Genomic DNA, 21,995 nt, shown 5'->3' on the forward strand with positions numbered 1-21,995 from the left:
TATATAGCACTCACTTTGTTCCAAGCACTTGGCCAAATTCATTGCAATTTTTATTCTGTTTGATACTTACAGCAACCCTGGAGGTAGGTGCTATTATCATGCACATTGTACAATTGGGGAAACTGAAGCAAACAGTTGTTAAGAATCTTGCCCAACCTGTGTGACCATGAGAAAAGTCACCTAGTTTCCATAAGACTCAGTTTCCTCTTTTGTAAAATGGAAATAATAATGTCTATGCATCTACACCTCACAGTGTTCTCTTGAGGTTCAAATATGACTATATTTAAAGGTATTTGAAAACATCAAAGCTGCATTTGATCCATCTAATACTACAAAGAAACATCAACAGTAGTGCTGTGAATAGAAGCAATCTATAGGCACATTTTATGGGAGCTATGAACTTGCATCTTTATTTTTTACTAGCCTTTGGCTTCCTTTTTAGTCCTCTATATTTTATTTTATTTTATACATTTAAATTGTTTTCTGAAAAGGAATTTATTGACTGACAAAAGGAACCATGATACAAAAGAAAGATTAAGAAACTCCTCTGCTACAAGGAAGAGCTGCAAGGGGTAGAAAGGAGAAACAGCTCCAGGGGACCACATCCATTCATACTATATGTTAACAGAATTAATATTCTGCTCATGATATTAGTTATCAATATTATTTGAATTGTAATATATTATTAATCTTAAATAATATGATATTGATATTGGTATAACAACATTTAGTAATATAGCATTGATAATAAGTTATAAATAAATTATAATGAATAATTATTACTCTTTGTATTAATTATTCACATTCTATGTTTAGATGGCTTCAAGAAGAGGCTAAAATACATCTTGATGGGTATATTATTGGAGTATTTCTTGGAGGAATGGTTTAGATTACAATATTGTTGAGGTCCCTTCCAAATCTAAGATTGTGTTTCTACAAACATGACATCACTCATGATAGTGGAAACCTACAAAATAGACGTGTTAGGAATGTCTGTTCCAGCTGGAGAAAACTGATATACACAGAGAGACTTAAGATCAAGATTTTAATGTAGCTGAGACCAAGTGAAATAATATGGTATGTTATCATAGAACACTGAATTTGGAATGAAGAATTCATTCATACTAACATTTCTGCCACTACCAACTTCCACAGGCTTCAGTTTACTTTGCTGGTACAATACTAAGGCTGGGCTACAAGGGTTCTTAACTATTTTATGTGTGGTGGTCCCTATTGGTAGTCTGGTGAAGGCAACAGATCCCTTCTCAGAATAATGCATTTTAAATGCCAAAATTAAATTAACAGGATTACAAAGGAAATCAATTATATTGGAATTCAATTACCAAATTATTCCTTGAAAAGAAAAAAAGTTCACAGACTTCAGGTTATGAATCCCATCTTTGCAGCTCTAAAATTCTGAATGTACAATTAGTAATAATTACTATTTAGTGTTTTTCAGTTTAAAGCATTTAATTACACACATTGATTCTTTTAAACCTCAGGGCAAGCTTGTAAGATTGGTAGGAAATATAATTATCCATAATTTACTGATTAAAGAAACAGAAGCTACAAAGTTAAACGACCCTTAAGAAAATATATCTCATGATTACCAGATTGAAGATTTGAACCCAGATCTTCTAACCTTGTCCAGTTCCCTCCTCTTTAGACACCTTGGTAGCCCCCTAATCCCTTCTTCTCAATACCTCAGAAGTACATCATATTAACAAAGAATTTTTTAGAAACACATCCCCATCCATCAGTATAGCCTACTAAAGGTTGGAACTCCTGGAACTCCACCAATAGGAGATATTACAGACTTGTGCCACCACTTCTGGCACCAAGTTCTCATCACAATTCCCAAATCAGACCATTAGAATCATTTAACAGTGCTGTGGGTATGAGACCACCTTTCTTTACTAGACTTTTGCATATATAAACACATATATCTCTACCTCCATGCTGCCTGCAATGAATATGCATATGCACTTAATATTAATCCTAAATTTGTTTGTACAGTTTCCTTTCTAACTTTGCATATTTAATTTCATACCTTTAAAGGGATTCATAGGTTTCACCTAAGTTCAGCTAGGTGTCACAATGAATAGAGCACCTACCTGAAGCCAGCATGATCCAAGTTCAAATCTGAACTCAGACACTTGCTAACTGCAATACCCTGAACAAGTTACTTAACTCCTATTTACCTCAGTTCCTCATCTGTAAAATGAGGACACGCTGTAGAAAGAAATGGCAAACCACTCCAGTATCTTTGCCAAGAAACCCCATAGGCAAGTCTCCAAGCCCCTAGTTGCCTCAGTTCCTCATCTGCAAAATGGGGACACACTGGAGGAGGAAATGGTAAACCACTCCAGTATCTTTGCCATGAAAACTCCATGGACTTTTGTCCTGGGATCATGTAGAGTGGGACACAACCAAAAGAATCATCTCACCTGATCAGGCCTCAGTTTCTTCATCTGTTAAAACAGAATGTTGGATGAAATGATCTCTGAGTTCTCTTCCTGCTCTAAATCTATGACCCCCAGTTCTTTTCATTGCAAATTCATTATGCTGCCACTGAAAACTCATAAAGTCACGTGGGGACAGTACAGCATCAACAACAAAATTCAAAGACCAGGTTTGGAGGAAAGACATGTAAAGGTTATAAATATACGAATGATCAGATGTATAGCCATCAATATTTTCTTCTGAGATGGCTATTTTCAGGATGTAAGTCTCAGAAAGGATCAGAGATATTTTGCAGGAAACAGTTATAAAATATTTATTAGCTGAACCTGGACATTAAAAAAAAAAGGCAAGCCTTCATTTTCTGCAGTAATGGAGACTTTTCGCTTCTAGTTAAAGCGAAGATAAAAGGCACCTCCTGGAGGACCTTGGCCAAGGCGATAATTTATACAAGATGCCTTCGAACAATTTCCACATTTTATCACCACCCTAATTTACGCTATCAAATGGCCAAGTTTATTTAGTAAAATGGTTATGTTTTTCCTGAAGTATTTAAAGAGGAGAAATTTTTGTACCTTCCTGAGTAAAAAATTTTATAGGGTCAAACCTGAGGCCTTGCTGAAGAATGAAACTATTCTCAGCACATAAATTCTCTTTCACTCTGCAAATGTCCTGCAGCAGAGCTTTTGAGGGCTGAAGCTACTGATTCCTATAAAACAGCCTGTGGGACCATAAAGTGGTTGGAAAGGAGCATTTTTAATTAAAGGGAATTGTTTTATATAGTTTAAACAATTAGAGACCTCTGTTTACATCTTGTCTTGTCCAATGTGTTTATTACATATATGGGAAAAAAACAAATATACTTTGAATTTGTTGGGGTTTTTTTTTAAAGTGGGTCAGATAGATTGCAGTGTACTGCAGAGATAGTCACAACAAATGAATAAAATCTAATCTTTTATTATGACTTTCTTCTATTATTATAGCTGATAAAAATGATCTCCTCTTTGCCCATTCCAAAAGAAGTTTACTTTTAGAAATATATTTCTATATGATACAGAAATATATTCATATATAACATATAACTATATAATATAGTTATATAATCTATTATATTTCCCATCTATATTATATATAATATAATATAAAAATACTGAAATAATGTTATCTAACTCCCAGTTCCTCTCCCTTAGAATGTAAGGTCCTTGAGGGCATGGAGAGTTTGTTGGTCTTAGTTGTTCCCAGCATCTAACACAGGACCTGATACACACACAGAAAGAACTTATTATTAAATTCTTGTTCAGCTGAATTGTGTAAATTAGAGATGAAAGGCATTAAAAGTAAAGCAATTCTCTCTTTCCTATAAAAATACAGTCTATATTAGTCCAAGTAATTATGTATTAAATTTATGTCAGGGAGAGAAGTATTCTACAAGTTTCAAAATATTTAGCTTTTTAAGTGAACATCTTATCTAGAAGTTTTTTTTAAGAAAAAGTAAATAGCAATGCACTAATTACACCAATCATCAATCTATATTTTTGTGTCATACTAATAATTTTTAAAAGTTAATTTATTTAATTTGTGTGTTTATATATGAAAAAATTAATTATAAGTATGTTGAATCAATTAAGAATTAAAAACTAAAGCAAGTATTTGATTTCTCCTATATTTTCAATGAACCCAGAGAAAGAGGACAATTTACTCATAAGAAGAGAGCTTACATTTTCATAACACAAAACAAGGTTTTAAAAAAAAGAGAGAAAAAATTCAACCAAACTAATATTGAAATCAAACTTAATATCAAACAAAACAACTGACTTGAATGATCATTTTCATAACTCTTACCTTCCATCTAAGAATCAATACTGTGTATTGGTTCTAAGGTAAAGAGTGGTAAGGGCTAGGCAATAGGGGTTAAGTGACTTGCCCAAGGTCACATAGGTAGGAAGTATCTGAGGTCATATTTGCACCCAGGTCCTCCTGTCTCCAGGCCTAGCTATCTATTGAGCAACCCTCTCTTACTCATTCTAATCCATGCTCCACAGAGATACTACAATTATTTTCCTAAATTCCAAGTCCAACGGCATCACTCCTGCTCAATAAATTCCAAAAATCTTTATTACCTCTAGCATAAGATATCATCTCTAAATTTTTTAAAAGCCTTTGACAACTGGGTGCCAACTTATCTTCCAAGTTTCATGTATGATTCCCCTTGCAATTAACTACAGTCCACCTAAACTTGCTTTCTTGCTGCTCTTCACATTCAGCACTGAATTGCTGTTGTTGGTGCATGTAACACCCTTACCTTAACTTAACCTTCTCCCCTTCACTTCACAGAATTCCTTCCAGGGTCAGCTAAAGCACCATTTTCTTCTTACATGAATTCTTAACTAAATCCCTCAACTGCTGTTATCTTTCTTTCCTTCCTAAACTACTTTGTATTGATTTAATCAGTTTTTATGTCTGCACATATTTATATCGATATATTTTATATTTATCATGTAGCATTATAACTAGTATAATGTATTATCTTCTATAATGCACTGTTATTAAAGAATAAAATTTTATTATTAAATAATAATTAATATTAATGTTACATGATATAAATAAATTGTATTTAGAAGTCATATGTATGTTATATTATTTTTATATGTGTACATGTTTATTTACATGTGTATTTGTGCATGTAAAAATGAAAGTAAGCTCATGAGAGGATGTATTTCATTTTTTCTTTGCATTCTCAGCTCCAAGAACAGTGTACAGTATAGATCAGATGCTTAGCAAAAGCCTGTGGACTGATTAAAATATGGTCCAATTAATAATTAACTTTTCAGGAAAATATGTACTTCATAAAACCAAGTAAAACATATCTCACTGAAAACTCAACCAGGACTATGAATGTTCCTAATGCAAGGTTATTTTTTCTGTAAAAGAACAATGAACTTGAATACCAGGAAAATCCAAATATAATAGGCACATTCTCTGCCTTGATAATAAATTTGTTTGACTAATAAAAATAATAGTAAAATAAAGGACTTCAAGAGGAGCTTTTATTGGGATTTTCTATCTCACAAAACATATAATTGAGATAGGGTTTACTAGGAATAACAAGACATTGTTTATGAAGATTCCTCTCCTCTTCCCCCACTGAAATAATTGGTTTGGGGGTCTATTTGATACATATTTAGGAAATTATCTTTTTGTGAGTCAAGGGGCTCATTAATAGGAAATTTTTTTTGTTTAGATAAAGATCATAAAAGATTTGATTCTGGGGGGGGGCAACATAAAAGTTGTAAAGGCAAAGTAGCATTCTAGGTGAAACTCTGGACTGAGATATAGAATGTTGGGATTATACTAGTTCCTGCCCAATTCTAGACTATGTATGATATTAACTACTGTCATAATTACTATTATCATTTAGTTATTTTGTCAAATAGACATTATAGGAATAGGGTAATGTACCAGAATAGAGCTATAACCACAGAAAGGGGGGAAACTGAACAAAAGCCAGCTTGCAAATCAGATTAATGGAGAAAAACAACAAAGCATTAGAAATTCTTTGTAGGAATAATCCTATGTGGGAAAACTCTCTCAAAAAAAAAAATAAGCAAGTAAGTAATCTTGGCAAAAGAGATCAAGCAATTTGGAGATTAAGAAATATTTAAAGTTAAATTTGATAAAATGGGAGGAGAGTGAGAGGTAGCTTTCATATATATTATTTCATCATCTTAAGAAATAAGCATCTATAAAGCCCAACCTTATTGATATGTTATATATACATATAAATGTTGTAGATAGATAGATAGATGGATGGATGGAGAGAAAGAGAGAGAAATAGGTAGATAGATAGATAGGTAGGTAGGTAGGTATAAGGTAGGGCCTTATAGATGCTTATAAGGTAAAGAAAGATTCATGCTCAAAATGTATTTATATATTATATGTTATATAATATATAATTATAAATTATATTATAATTATAAAATTATTATTTAATTATAAAATAACAAATCATAATATTTTACAATTGTAAAGCTGTTTTTTAAAATTATTTGTGACCCTTCATGGCCCCATCTGGGCTTTTCTTGGCAAAGATACTGGAGTGGATTAGCTGCCCCAAAGTATCTGTTACTTGTTTCTGTGTACAAACCTAGCTTTACATCATTTAAATGTTACAACTACTCTTTATGGCAGGTATAGCAAGTGTTATTTATCCTCATTTTATGGATAAGAAAAATCTCAGATGGGTGAAATAATCTGACAAAGGTAACGCTGCAAATCATTCCAAGACTAGAACCTGGACAGCCGCAACAGACTCTCCCTGTCAGCCTACTGCCACAAAAATTTTAAGATAATGCTCGAGCTCATTCAGTTCGATGGGGATACGATTGGGGTTTGGATGTTAAAAGGTCACTCTATTGTGAATACGAATAATTTCTAAGTAGGTTTTGAACAATAATACACGTATGACCCAGTGGAACTGCTTGTCAGCTCCAGGAGTGGGAAGGGAAAAAACATGAATCATGTAACCATAGAAAAATATTTTAAATAAATTAATTATATAAAAAAAGATTATGCTTGAGTACCCAAAGATTGAATGAATGTTCCTAAAATGTTTGACTTACATCCAAGGATAAACTAATGAAACGGATCCATTCAATGGGAATGCACATAAACAATTATGCTGTAGACTATATGATCAAGGAAACTTTTGTCATCATTACTTTGGCAATTAATCAAGAGTTTGTAAATAATTAAAAATGTTGTCTACACACACCAATAAAGTGTTTTATTTAATTTTTTAAAAATCCTAAAGAACAATTAAATTTTGTGCCTGCCACTTTGGGGACTTTTGTTAAAAGATTAATTTGGCGATAGCTGTTTAGAGAAAAATGCAGTGTCTATAGATTTCCCAGAACTTGAGACACTAGTAATAAAATCTGCTTACCAGTAAGTCTATGAAAAAAGTAGTCTTGCCTTAAAGGAATCGTGTTTCAAACACTCTTTTAACTTCAGATTCTGTGGCCATCAGAACCATAGAATCAAGAAGCACCATGAGACACTACTTAATTCTATCTCTACTTTGTAGGAAGGGGTTGTACGAACCTTAACCAGGCATTCCTTATTCTGCTACTTTCTTTGGCTATTGGTACCACACAGTAGGTAGTATTTGGCAAACCAAGTAGTCATCTTTGTATCAATTGCCAAAACATACAAAGTAGCCTGGTAAAAATAAATAAACAAACAAATACCCTCAAAAGTTAACTTAAATATCTTATGACCTTAAAATAATCTGAAAGTTAAAGCAATGTGGTACAGTAGAAATAGCCTTAGATTGATGGTCAGGATTGCTGAATTCAAATCATGTCACTATTGTTTAATAAATATATGACACTGAGTGAGTGATTTCATCTGGGCCTCATTTTCTTCTCTAAAATGAAGGGTTTGGCTTAAATGGCCTCTAGTTTAGCCCTAAATCTATAATTCTATAAGGCTCTTGCTGTTTAGTTGTTTCAATTGTGTCTAACTCTTTATGATCCTATTTGGGGTTTTCCTGGCAATGATAGAGAGGGTGGTTTGTCATTTTCTTCTTCATCTCACTTTTCAGGGAAACTGAGGCAGAGTTGTTGTTTTTTTTTTTCCCTCCAGTGGCTTGCCTAAATAAGTTAGTATCTGAGGCCGGCTCTGAACTCAAGAAACTGTCTTCCTGACTTCAAGTCTAGCACTCTATCCATTATACCACTAATTCTAAGATTACAGTACCTATAAACTTTATTTTCTTAAAAAAAAATAAAACTCTTGCCTTCTGTCTTTGTATCAATTCTAAAATAAAAGAATGTCAAAGGCTAGGCAGTTGGAGTTAGGTGACTTGAAGTTATCAGACACTATTTTTATAAATTAAAGCAGTTTTTCAGAGTAAAAGAAGTCTGAATGAAATGTCTTATAATTTAAAATATGTAGGATAAAATAGCCAATAAGTAAGAGCTACCAACAATCCTATCACTATTAAACATGTACCAAAATCTTACCTGTTACGGCCAGAATCTCGAAATCCTTTGGCAAATGGGTTTCTGTCAATTTTTAGCCGAGTAATCTAGAGAAGAAAAAGTCATACTGAATTTTGAGAAAATGTATTTTTACAATATAGAAAATTATAAGGAAAAATGTCAATAGACTTAATAATGATTATAACAGTATAACAGAATTTATGGAACACTTTCAGGTTTTCAAAGTACTGTACAAATTTTATCTCTTTTGATCTTCATGATAACCCTAGAAGGGAGGTACTGTTATTATTTCCATTGTATAGATTAGGAAACTGAGGCAAGTCAAAAGTAATTGACTTGCATAGTTACAAAGTTTTGCTGTTCAGTTCTGCCTACTCTTTGTGACCCCATTTGGAGTTTTCTTGGCAAAGATACTGGAGTAATTTGCGATTTCCTACTCCAGCTCATTTTGTAGATGAGAAAACTGAGGCAAATGGGGTGAAGCAACTTATCCAGGATCATAGAGCTAGCCAGTATCTGAGGCCAGATTTGAATTCAGGAAGATGAGTCTTCCTGATTCCAGGTCCAGCACACTATCCACTGTACTACCTAGCCACCTCAGAACAATGCTAGTAAATGTCTAAGGTAAAATTTGAACTTGTAATTCATAATGATAAGATGAAAATTTGTCTCACTATAGAACTTCCCTCTGATCTTTCAATATTTTAATACCATAAATGCTTGACTGGGTAGAAATTTGAAAAATCCATCCAAGTTCATCTTTTGAAGTCCTTCAGGCAGAACCACATACATCACTGAAAAAAGTTGAAAATATATTCTCCATTTAAGCCCTCTCTAAAAGCTGATTCTATAACACTTTTGATATCTTATTCTAATTTTTAACAATAATTATTCTACTGAAATTTTCCTTTAGACCTAAATTCAGGAGGCAGCATAGAAGAATGGAAAGAAATTTTGTAATCAAAGGATTTGCCTGTGTTCAACTCTCCCCTCTGCCATCTCTATGACTTTGACTATGACTTTGTCCAAGTCACTTTACCCCTCTGTGCCTCAATTTTTTTCAATTGCTGAAATGGAGAGAAGATTCTATTTAAGATTTCCAGTTTTTTATCTATGATCCCATACCTTGGGGGGGGGGGGGTCTTTCTGGAGACTGTGAAGTTTTTTTAATATATTTTGAATGATGTATTTTGATATAATAAATTTTCTTTGTATCCTTTGTAATCCTATGTATGTATCTTATTTTATACATTTAAGTACATTAATCTGAGGAGCCCATAAACTTCACAAACTACTGCCAAAGGAGTCACAGGGAAGGTTAAGAACCCTTGCTAGAGCTTATATTCTTTTTTACCATTCTTTCATGAAAAGGAAAAGGACTTGATTATCATCTTCTGTATATGACTACTTTATATGCTTCAACAATATTATTAAATTCTACGCTGGCCTTCTCTTATCCTGAAAAATGCAGACTCCTATAACTTTTCCTTATGGCTCTTATTGTTCAACCCTCTAATCATCTTTACAGGTCTCCTTTGAACCCCTATCCAAGTTCTACATATACATTATAATTTTGATAGGCCAGATCTGGACACATCAAAATTCACATATTATGGACCATGGATAGAAACAATGAAAGGAACCTGTTGGTTACTTGGGACTGAAGTACCATTAAAAATAGCATAGTATTATACCTTTTGTTTTAATTACAGTTCTTTTTGGTTCATTGCTCATTCATAGTTAGATTGTTGTTCTACAATGCTCTACGACATCCCTTTCCTCAGAGATTATTTTAAGGCATTCTGGCACATTATCCATCTGAACCCATATTGTACATCACTTTTTCTCTCTCCATGAGGAGAGTTTGTTGGCAAAGTTTGTCTTATTACTATTATTATTATAAACAATAATAATTGTTTACTAATATCATTATTACAATTTGGCAAGATCACTTTAAATAGGGTCCTCATAGAGTGGAATGAGTGTTATTTCTGGAGTCAGACAACCTGAATTGATGATTTCAACTATGTGACACTGGGCAAGCTGATCTATCCAAACTAATTTCTTCATCTGTTGATGAAGAGTTTAGTTCCAGATAACTTCAAAGTTTCCTCCTAGCTCTAGAGCTATGGTTCTAAGGTACTAATCATTTTTAGTTCCTTTCTCCAGCTCTTTCCTCTTCACCCTAATGAAATAATCATCCTTTGAATTCCATCCTCTGGAAAAATGACAAAAACCAGTGGTGTCCAAGTCAAATAGAAACAGATCCTTGCAGGAGGCATATTGACTTAGAAAACTACCAATTCATTTTATCTATGTTTTCTTGTATTTTTATTTATTTTATTAAACATTTCCCTATTGCATTTTAATTCAATTCAATAGGCACTGCAAATGGACCTTGAGTTTTGAGTTTGATGATTCCAACAAACCCTTTTCTTCTTCATTTTCAAACCTTCACCTTTGGTCTTAGAATCTATATAAAGATAGAAGGGATGCCCATCAATTAGAGGATGACTAAAAACGTTGTGGCACATGATTGTGGTGGAATACTACTGTGCCTTAAGAAATGAGGAGCAGAAAAGGAATAATAAAGTGGAGGAGTTCCATGGAGACTGGAACAACCTCCAGGAAGTGATGCAGAGCGAGAGGAGCAGAACCCGGAGAACATTGTACACAGAGACTAATACACTGTGGTATAATCGAACGTAATGGACTTCTCCATTAATGGCGGTGTAATGTCCCTGAACAATTTGCAGGGATCTAGGAGAAAAAAAAAAACACTATTCATAAGCAAAGGATAAACTATGGGAGTGGAAACACCGAGGAAAAGCAACTGCCTGAATACAGCGGTTGAGGGGACATGGCAGAGGAGAGACTCTAAATGAACACTCTAATGCAAATATTATCAACAAAGCAATGGGTTCAAATCAAGAAAACATGTAATGCCCAATGGATTTACGCGCTGGCTATGGGGGGTGGGGGGAGGAAAAGAAAATGATCTATGTCTTTACTGAATAATGCTTGGAAATGATCAAATAAAATATATTAAAAAAATAAAAAAAGGAAAAAAAAGAAATGAGGAGCAGGTTAATTATGAAAAAACATGGAAAGAACTACATGAAATTCTGAAGAGTGAAATGAGCAGAACCAAGAGAACATTACATACAACAGCAGTAATAATGCTTGAAGAATGACTTGTGTCTGTCCACTTCCAGAGAAGGAATTGATAAATAGAAATGACATAGTTTTGTTTTATATGTACTCATATTTTTTTTTGTCATATGATGCCTGCTCTAATGGGGGAAGGAAAGGGGAGATTTAATTGGGTATTTTAATGTAACAAATTTAAATTTTAAAAATGTCAAAGAGGAATCTGTGATTGATTTATTTTCTATCCTACTATCATTCTTGCCAAATATCTCTTCAATCCTTATCTTTAGCATTTTTTCAAACTTTTCTTGAGTGTATCAATTCTTTTTTTTTTTTAAACCCATACCTTCCATCTTGGAATCAATCCTGTGTATTGGCTCCAAGGCAGAAGAGTGGTAAGGGCTAGGCAATGGGGGTCAAGTGACTTGCCCAGGGTCACACAGCTGGGAAGTGTCTGAGGCCAGATCTGAAGCTAGGACCTCCCATCTCTAGGACTGGCTCTCAATCCACTGAGCTACCCAGCTGCCCCCTAGTGTATCAATTCTTTATTTAGACAACTAATTTTCTACCTCTCACTTTTCTGCCACAGAAAGATAAATAGGCAGTTGGTAAATAATGAGAAAATGATTATAAAATCAGCTTGAGATAGTCTGATTCTTGACATTTAAAGACACATTGGTTTGCAGCCTCTTAAAAAGTTTCCAGGAGGGGCAGGTAGGTGATACAGAGTGTCCGTTCTAGAATCAGAAATACCTGAATTCGAATTTGGCTTCAGATCCTTTCTAATTATGTGGCAATGGCCAAGTTGCTTAACTCTATTTGCCTAGATCTTGCCCTCCTGTTTTAGAGTATTAATAGGACAAGTGCAGCTAGGTGGACATGTCCTAGCTGAGGCAAGTCACTTAATTCTAAGTGCCCTTCCTTGGAACTGATACTTAGTATTGAGTCTAAAAGAGAAGGTAAGGGTTTTTAAAAAGAAGATTATGACTAGGATAGAAGGTAAGGGTTTGTTTTTTAAAGTTCCTGGTATAAAATTTTTCCATATAGTTTATTTAATTTTTTCAGTATTCTTCTTTGAAATTTTCCTCATAGTCCTTTTAAGTCCCAAATCCCTTGGAAATTTTTTGCAAAGTTTTATGATTCATTTATATATTTAAGTGGGTTCTTATTTCATAGGGTCATAGGTCTAAACCTGGAAGGATTATCTAGCCTAACCTCTTTTTTAATGATGAGGAAATTAAGATTTGTTCAAAGTCACACAGGTGGTAACTGGTGCAATTTGACCCTAGATTGTCTGACTCCAAATCCATAGTAGTTCCTTGGCCACTGAACTGCCATCAATGAAAAGAGTAAAGAAAGGCTTCCTTTCCAGGTGTGGACATTTGTTTCTATGGAAACAAAATAAAATAAAATAAAATGTGGAAGAGGTTTTATATTTCTGCCTCAGAGGAAGTCCTGTACCTGAACGCAACTGACTCAGACATTTAACTCAGAATGACAATGTACTCTTCCAGTTCTTCTCCTTCAGAAATCATTGAAACCAAAAGATAAAAAAATCCTGTGTCCTTAGATGGGATGCTTATACATGGAAAATGAGATGTGGAAATGGAGTAATTTAAGAAGATCCTTCAAACAAACAAACAAACAAACCAGAAGCCAACCCAGAAGACAATTTTCTGGCCTTAGAGTTCAGAATACCTGTATTCAAGAACAATCTTGGACAAAGACTGGCTGAGTTGACACAGGCCAAGCAACTTAATTTCCCAGGCAATTATCTAAGACCTTAAATTGTAGAGCAGGTGCTGACCTGTATTAATAGAAGGAGTTTCTTATATCAAGGAAATCATAAAAGGGAAAGAGGAAAAGGTCAACACAGAGAATCTTCCTTCAACTTGTTGGCTATTTCTTTCTTTAAAAACACTTACTTTCTATTTTAGAATCAATGCTGTGTATTGGTTCCAAGGCAGAAGAGTGATAAGGATTAGGCAATGTGAATTTCCCAGGGTCACTTAGTTAAGAAGTGTCTGAGGTCACATACGACGCAGGTTCCCCAAACTCTAGTCATGGCTATCAATGCACTGAGCCACCTGGCTGCCTCCTGCATATTTCTTTTGAAAGTTGAGTTTGGAAAAACCTTTGGAGGTATAGTGCCCTAATCTAGATATCATTAAAGTGATATGTATATTTTTGAAATGTTTAAAAAGAAAAAAAATACTTCTAGCTCTCTGCATTTCACTAGCATGACTCATCTGTAAAATTTTATTTTTCTATTAACTGAATAATAACTAGGTTTTTAAATTTTCAACATTCATGAGCAATCTCAGGAGGAATACTAATAGGACACCCTAAAATGGAGCACAACGATCTCAGAAAAGTTAGCACTATGAATAAATAACTCTCAGAAAAAAGAGAAAGAACTATGTTGGTATGAGAAGACGTTAGTATCTTCCGAAGGATGACTTACAAATAAGAAGTAGAATAAAATTTTTATTGTAAATTATAATTTTCAAACACTATCTTGGAATTAATGATAATAAATGAGGATGCACAGGTCATGTAGAGAGAATATCGGACAACAAATGTACAGTCCTAGTGGAGAGTGGAATTAATTTTGCTTTGGTCTATACTTATCATGGGGCAACTAGGTGGAGCAATGAATAGAGTGCCAGGCCTGGAGCCAGGAAGACTCATCTTTCTGGGTACAAATTTGGCCTCAGACAACTACCAGTTCTGTGTCCCTGGGCAGTTATGTAATCCTGTTTGCCACAGTTTCCTCGTTTATAGAAAGAGCTAGAGAAGCAAATGTCAAACCACTCTATGAAAAGACCTAAAGAAAATTTGAAGAGTGAAATGAGAAGAACCAAGAGAACATTATATACAGAAAGAGAAATTTTGTTTGAAGAATGATTTGTGCATGTCTGCCCCCAGAAAAAAATCTGATAAAAAGGAATAAGTAAAATACAGTTTTATATGTAGGCATATTTTTCTGTCAGATGATGACTTCTCTAGTGCAGTGAGGGGAAGGGAAGGAGAGAGATACTTGGGAATTTTAATATAACAAAGAAAAATCCAGTATCTTTGCCATGACAACTCTAAATAGGGTCAGAAAGAGTCAGATGAGACTGAACAACAACAACATTTATCATTTCATTTGAGTTGGGGAATTCTTAGTGTGGAAACCCCTTCCATTAATGTTAGTCAATAATAATCTCTGATGGAATATAATCTTAAAGAGAAGCCTAGGGGCCCAGAGTAATTGAATGAGCTGTACATGGTTAGTTAATTATAAATGCCAGAGGCAGGACTTAAATCTAGGCTTTCGTGATTCTAATTTTGCCTCCATACCCCTTCTACATTCTACTTCTATATTCTGGTCCCTTCAAAATATTAAAAGAACAATAGGAAGGTGTCTAGTATACTATGCATATTACTATTGTTAAGGATTTATGTGAAAACATATTCAAAATTCTGAGGGCATGAGATGGCATGGAGAAGTTGAGATAAGTACCAACTGAAGAAATATCTATACCAACAGCATCATGGATCCACCAGTTTGCCTTGGTAACCACAAGGAAACTGAGCCCAAAGAATACACTTAACCAAAGACACATGGGACTAATGTTATTGAGGAAATAAGTCTTTGCTAGAGAAGTCTTGTGTGAAGGAATACAGAAGAATTATCCCTATCACAACACCATTATTTTAGTTTTAAGTAATATAAGGTCAGAACCTCCTATTTTATTGCTCAAGTCAGTCCTTGTATGGAAACTCCCTTTACCAATGCAGATCAGTGACTGTTCTGCAGTGCAGAATACTGGAGTCTCCTGGGACACTATGAAAGGCTAAGGATTTTTCCCAGTGTCTGCACTAGAGCCAATCTGCATTAGAGATTGGACTAGAAGCCAGGTGCTTCTAGTTCAAAACCTGGCTCTTCTTTCCCTCATAGCTTACTGCCTTTTAATTTAATATAGACTATAACAATATTTCATCATAAACAGACAAAGCTAACTTTCTCTTTTCTCCTAGGGGTAAGAAATATGGCATGGAAGTACATCAAAGACAAAAACAGTACCTGCTGATTCTGGTAGGCAGTGACAGTTGTAAATACAGTTTCAGGAAATGAGAATGCTTTAACCCCTTCCCCTGATGGAATAGGCTTGACAGGAGAAAGATCATCTCCACAGTCTTTTCGAATGACATGCACTCTTGGTTGGTATTTGTGCATTGAGTGAAGTATAATCTGGAGCAAGAAAAGAAAATATTGTCAAAGATCTCTCATCATCAATTGATCATGAATGATAATTATTTTAAAGCAAAGTATGATATCTATCTATTGGTTGGATACTAAATTTTCTATTAATGCATAAATAGTATATTTAGGAAACATCTTCACAGTTTTACAAGTCAAAGTAATGCAAGTTTCTGTATTTATGAGCCCCCTGATCTACAGCTATATGAATTATGTTGGTTTCATGAAAATGAATTCATGATTCATATAAAAAATTTAATAATGAATTTATTCTCCCCAACAATATAATATTTCTACATCAAATGGGAACCATTTAAAATAATGTAATCAAAATGTATTTAATCTTACTAATTCAGCTATCACATACCCAATTTTATTCAGACAATAGCTCTGATTCATTAATAATAATTACATGTCACCAAGTGATAAATTTCTAGGAAGATCTCCCCTCCTTTTGAGTTTTTTATATTTTCAGATTAGGCAGTATTTCCTACTGTCCCAAGTCCACTTCACTAGTGTAGGAAATTAAGCATCATCAATTATCATCACCGATTATTAATAGGCTTGAGAAATCATCTCAAGGACATTAATAAACTTCTTTAAGCAGTGCCAATGGATATTCAACATGTGACCTTATTGTCATCTTTTCCATGGTACTATAGTAATTGAGAAGACTAAGATTCTTTTGGCTGAATATAGATTTTGTTTGTTTCATTTTCATTTTAATGGTACCTTTTGTTTTTATACCACAAACATGTCTTCATACTCTTTCTAGTTCCTTGTATCTTTTATTATTAAAAAAAAAGTAGTTAAGTAAAATCAACAGATCAAACAATTGCATCTGACTCACATAGAACATTCCTCTCCCATAACCTTCATCCCTCCTCCTCCTGCCACCTCTCTACCAAGAGCAAAGTGTATTACATCATATGTACTCTAGGATCTAGATTTGCCATTGCGATTAATCTGAGTTTGGCTGCCTTTCAACGTTGAACTTAGTTTGAAGAAGTCTTTTCTGAAATGTGATGGCTGGAGTTGGATCTAAAAGCACATTCTCAAAGATTCTTTTCTGAGATAAGAGGTTGGAAGGGCCTTCTGAAAATTAAAAAATGAAAATAAAAATAAACCATCATATGAAAAGCATCTTGGGCAGCAATGCCTGATAATATTTAGGTTTCTAAGACTTAAGAGCTAGAAAAGACCTAAGGTCCATAGAGGTTAAATCTTTGCCCAAGCTCACACAGGCACTACATTATAGAGTTAAGATTGGAACTTAGGTGTTCTGATGCTAAATCCAGTGTCATTTCCATTTTGAACCATGATGAGAACATTTGAAGCTCTCTCTCTCATTGAGGAAGAATGGTGTTTAGCCTGAATGATTATGGACAACCCTGACTTTGAGAGAATATTTTTGCTGGTACAAGAGAAACAAGTTTTTCTCCTTGGTAGTCAGTGTGGTATTCTAACATGGAAGACCTCTCAGTGGACTTAGTTATATCTTTAACCAGAATTTGCTGTCCCAGACAGATTTTCAATGTTTCCCAGGGTCCTATGGAACAAGATTCCAAGCTTCCCTCATATAGCAACACCTAACCCTAGATCTCTGCTCTACAATTAGCTTCTTAAAATTCTACAAAATATGGAATACTGTAAAGTACTACATAACAAAACCTTCAGGGAATAATGCCCTCTTACTTAGAGAAGATTCATTTTGTTTTCATAAAAGCAACATGGAATGTCAAAACTGGGAGGAACCTGGGAAACTATCTAGTCTAGCCCCACCATTTTGTATTTCGAGAAAGTGAGATCCAGAGAGGTGATTTCTTGCCTAGGATCATAGAGGCACTTAGCTAACATTTAGTTCAGAGCTAGATATAAACCAAAATATAAGACCCTAAACAGCTAATCCAAAGCTCTGTTCTATGACAGCACAGTTTAGATGCTTTCCCCATAATAATAATTCACATTAAATAGCACTAATCAGATTCAACATACTTTTCTGACTACAATACTTAGTTGGTAGAGCAATGTAATATACTACTTACCAAACCCATCAGGGACTGAGGCTCAGAGAGGGTGAATGAGTGACTTTTCTATGGTCACAAAGGTAGCAAGTGCAAGAGACAAGATTTAGATAAGTCATTGAGCATTTAAGTACCTACTCTGTGCTAAAGACAGGTCTTCTGACTCCAAATCCAGCACTCCTCCAAGAACACTATACTTCCTCCTATCAATCATGTATATGCTTATTCATTTGACAGATATGTAGAATCATAGATTGATATCATTGTAAAGAACTTTAGGAAAGGGAATGAGCATTTGTTAGGTGCTTACTATATGCCAGGCATTTTGTTAGGTATTTTACAAATATTATCTGGTTGTTTAATTGTTTTCAGTCTTGTCTGGCTCTTCATGACTCCATTTGGGGTTTTCTTGGCAAAGATACTGGTTTGCCATTTCCTTCTCCAGCTCATTTTATAGATGACACTGTGGCAAACAGGGTTAGATGATTTGTCCAGGATCACACAGCTAGTAAGTGTCTAAGGTCAGATTTAAATCTTCAGCAATTATCTAATAAAACTAATTTCACAGAAAAGGAACCTGAGATTCTTAGAGGTGACTAATTTGGTTGAGGTTTCTTGCCCAAGAAATGGAAAGGTCAGGACTTGATTTGAAGTCTCTTGCCTCCCAGTCCAGTATTCTTTCCACTTAGCCCTGGAAAAATCCCTTGATCTCTGTTTATTTCAGTTTCTTAATATGTAAAATGGGGTAATGGCACCTGCCTCCCATGGTTATTTTGAGTATAAACTGAAATAACATATTTAAAGTGCTTCACAAAATTAAAGTGCTATATAAATGCTATATATTATTCTTATTACTGAATTACTAATTGCCTGTTTTCACGTATTTCCCACCCATTTGGAATCTTCTTACCAAAGATACAGGAATGGTTTACCATTTGCTTCTCCAGCTCATTTTATAGGTGAGAAAACCGAGGGAAACCAGATGAAGGGCTATGCTGAGGATCACACAACTAGAGAGTGCCTGAGGTGGGATTTGAACTCAGGTCTTCTTTACCACTGTGCTGGCACTTTATCTACAGCCACATCTAGATGCCCTAGGCATCTACAAAAAAACCTTAAGACATGGTCCCTCCATTATCAGTCATTATAATCCTGCCGCAGATAGAAGTTATTTAAAAAATTTTGCTCTATTGTAGGTTTTTTCCCTTTCAGCTCTATATAAGTATTTGATATATTTTAAATATTCTTAATATTAAATTTTAAAATAATGATTTTATACTTAAAATTTGTGTATTTAAAATAAATTTAATTGTTTTTAATGTCAACTGAAATGTTTTGAAGCTTTAGTAATAATTACTTATGTGATGATAAGCATTTCTCATAATGTTATTTTTCTAACTTTGATTTCTCCTCTCCTATTTTTTTATTGCTTGTTCCCTGTCTTGAAGGATCTGGTCAAGCCAAGAAAACAAGCATTTATTAAATGCTTAGTATCTACCAGGTACTATACTAAGGCCTGGGAATCCAAATATAAGCAAAAAGAAAGACAAAAGAGAAGGCATATGGGGGGGGGGGAATCTAGTGAAGAAAGAAGGGTGGGGAGTTGGGAATGAAGGAATGGATTTCATTAGGCTGGGCACTCCCCTTAAAATGGAAGTACCAGGAAGATACGACAGGAGATCGAGGTCCCAAGAGTGGCCTAATCTAATTGTATTTATTAAGTAGTGTATTTATTAAGTAGTAAATATATGGCCCCTTAACATCTTTAAAATATTTTATCTTAATGTAACTTCACAGCAACTATTATCCCCACTTTACGGATGAAGAACCTAAGGCTCAGTCCATGGTTTTCTTTCGCATCAATGTCCAAAGCAGGATTTACTTCTTATCTCCAAGCTCATAATTGTATTCTCTGTGCCATGGGACCTTCTTTATCAAGTCTCACATGTCTGTAATATGACAGTCATTACCAAGAATCAGATCAACAAGGTATTAACTCTCTCAATGATGCCTAGAATTTCAGCAAATCTAATCAGACCACAGGGAAAGCTCAGTGGCACAGTAAAAACAGTGTCAGACTTGGAAACTCATCTTCCTGCGTTCAAATTCAGCATGCTACAAGTGGTGGTGAGAAAAAAAAAGTAGAGCTGTGAACATGCCCAAGGACAGTGACTTAGAGTTTCATTGACAAGGAAAGGGAACCATCAAAGCTTCTTTGTTTTAGAAGCCCTATGTTTCTAACAATTCTGTCAAATCAGTGAAATTTTTTAATTTTAAATATTATTCAAGTGTCTAACAGACACTTACTAGTTGTGTGACCCTAAGCAAGCCATTTAATATGATTTGCCTCAGTGTCTTCATCTGTAAAATGAGCTGGAGAAGGAAATGGCAAACCATTCCAGTATCTTTACTAAGAAAACTCCCAATGGGGTCAAGAAGAATTAGACATGACTGAGCAACAACAAATATGACTCCCTTGCTCAAGAAGTTACAGATGTTCCCTATTGCCTCTAGGACCAAATACCAACTTTTCTGTTTAGCAACCAAAGTTCATCTGGCTCCAGCCCACTTTTTTAGACTTGTTATATATTATCACAGGAGAGTTTATTTCTCATCCCAGAGCCTTTGTACAGGCAGATCCCCATGACTGGAATGCATTCCTCACTGCTTTGTAGAATCCCAAGCTTTCTTCAAATCTCAGTTTTAGTGACCACTTATATAGGAGTCTTCCCTTTAGTTGCTACAACAAATTAACCACAAATTAACTTGTGTTTACTTTGCATATATTTTAAATCAGCTTCCACACATACATGTAGATTCTCCCAATAGACGTTTCTTGAGGCCAAAGACTGATTCATTTTTTTCTTTGAGTCCCCACACCCTAACATGGTGGCTTGTTAAGAAGCGCTCTTAATAAATGCTTATTACTTATTAATGTACACCTTCTGAAAATCTGTAAGATTCTAAAATAAGTCTGGATTTATTTACAAAAACAGGATCATTGACTTTTTAAAGAGAGTTAATTAATTGGGAGAAATGGCCAAACATTTTTCACTGATTAGACAGAATTGTTAGAACCATGGGACTGCCATAACAAAGAAGCTTTGATGATGGATGCTCCTTTTCCTCATCACTGTAACTAAATTAGTATACTTGGGCATGTTCACAGATCTACTTTTCTTTCCCTCACTGCCACTTGTAACATGTATGGAAAGTCTCATGGTCCAATGTAAGTTTAATTTTTTTTTTCCATGAGGCAGGTTGATGCATGTTCTTTTAGCTCTTTGGCCTGTGCTGTCAGCTAGAATGTCAGTGACACTTACATGAGCACTGATGAGTTTAGAGCTCCTTTGGTTTACTGGAAAACTGTCTGAAGCCAGGGACTATCTTTGTCTCTTTTTGTATCCCCAGGGCTCAGCAGAGTGCCTGGCACATAGCTGACACTTAACAATGATCGACTGGTAATATAGATTGTAGATTAATATCTCACTGTCTAGCACATAATGAAAACCTATTTTTCTAGGGCTGGAAATTTTACACACTATTCAAATTCCAGGGATGGAAAAAGTAAAGGAGTAGGGCCAAAAAAGGAGAAGAAAATGAAAGATCCATCCTGTGAGGTTCCTTATGACCAATTCCTTCACTTCACACCTGTGCCTGGCTGTCCACAGTCACCCTACACAGATTCTAGTTACTCTACTTGGAATCATTCTTTCCATGGGAAAATTCTTATTTCTGAATTTCATTCTGTCTAGCTGATGTTGGTGTGACAAGATGGGACAAGCCACTATTATGAAAGAGTTTTTGAAAGAGTTAAGTCAAAAAGGCTATGCCAAAACAACATAAGAAGTGCAGTTAGGATGAATGTTATTCTGACACCTATAATTAGCTCCAATATGGAAAGGGGAAAGGCCACTGGAAGAAGCTTGAACTATAGGGGTGAATAAAGCTTATACTACATTGAGAACAGATCAAATATGGATTATTTTCTCTATGATACATAGCTTCGCCCAATGGTTGTGATCTAAACAGTCCTGTACCATGGCTAGTTGAGTGAGAAGTTACAGCTGTGGGACAGTTCAACAGTTTGGCTGGGATATTTTCCCACTT

General features: G+C 34.8%; 1 protein-coding gene across 1 annotated transcript in view; it reads right to left on the bottom strand.

The window, feature by feature from the left end:
• Positions 1-21,995, bottom strand: part of TBX18 (T-box transcription factor 18) — a 39,244-nt gene that overhangs the window by 5,355 nt on the left and 11,894 nt on the right. Inside the window, exons 5-6 of the mRNA XM_001366504.4 lie at positions 15,685-15,852; positions 8,484-8,548 (exon numbers count right to left, since the gene is read on the bottom strand). Of these exons, the coding sequence (XP_001366541.2) occupies positions 8,484-8,548; positions 15,685-15,852 (233 nt within the window). The remainder of the gene's footprint in view (positions 1-8,483; positions 8,549-15,684; positions 15,853-21,995) is intronic.

Source organism: Monodelphis domestica, chromosome 2, assembly GCF_027887165.1.
Source record: "Monodelphis domestica isolate mMonDom1 chromosome 2, mMonDom1.pri, whole genome shotgun sequence".
In the NCBI taxonomy this organism is placed as follows: domain Eukaryota; kingdom Metazoa; phylum Chordata; class Mammalia; order Didelphimorphia; family Didelphidae; genus Monodelphis; species Monodelphis domestica.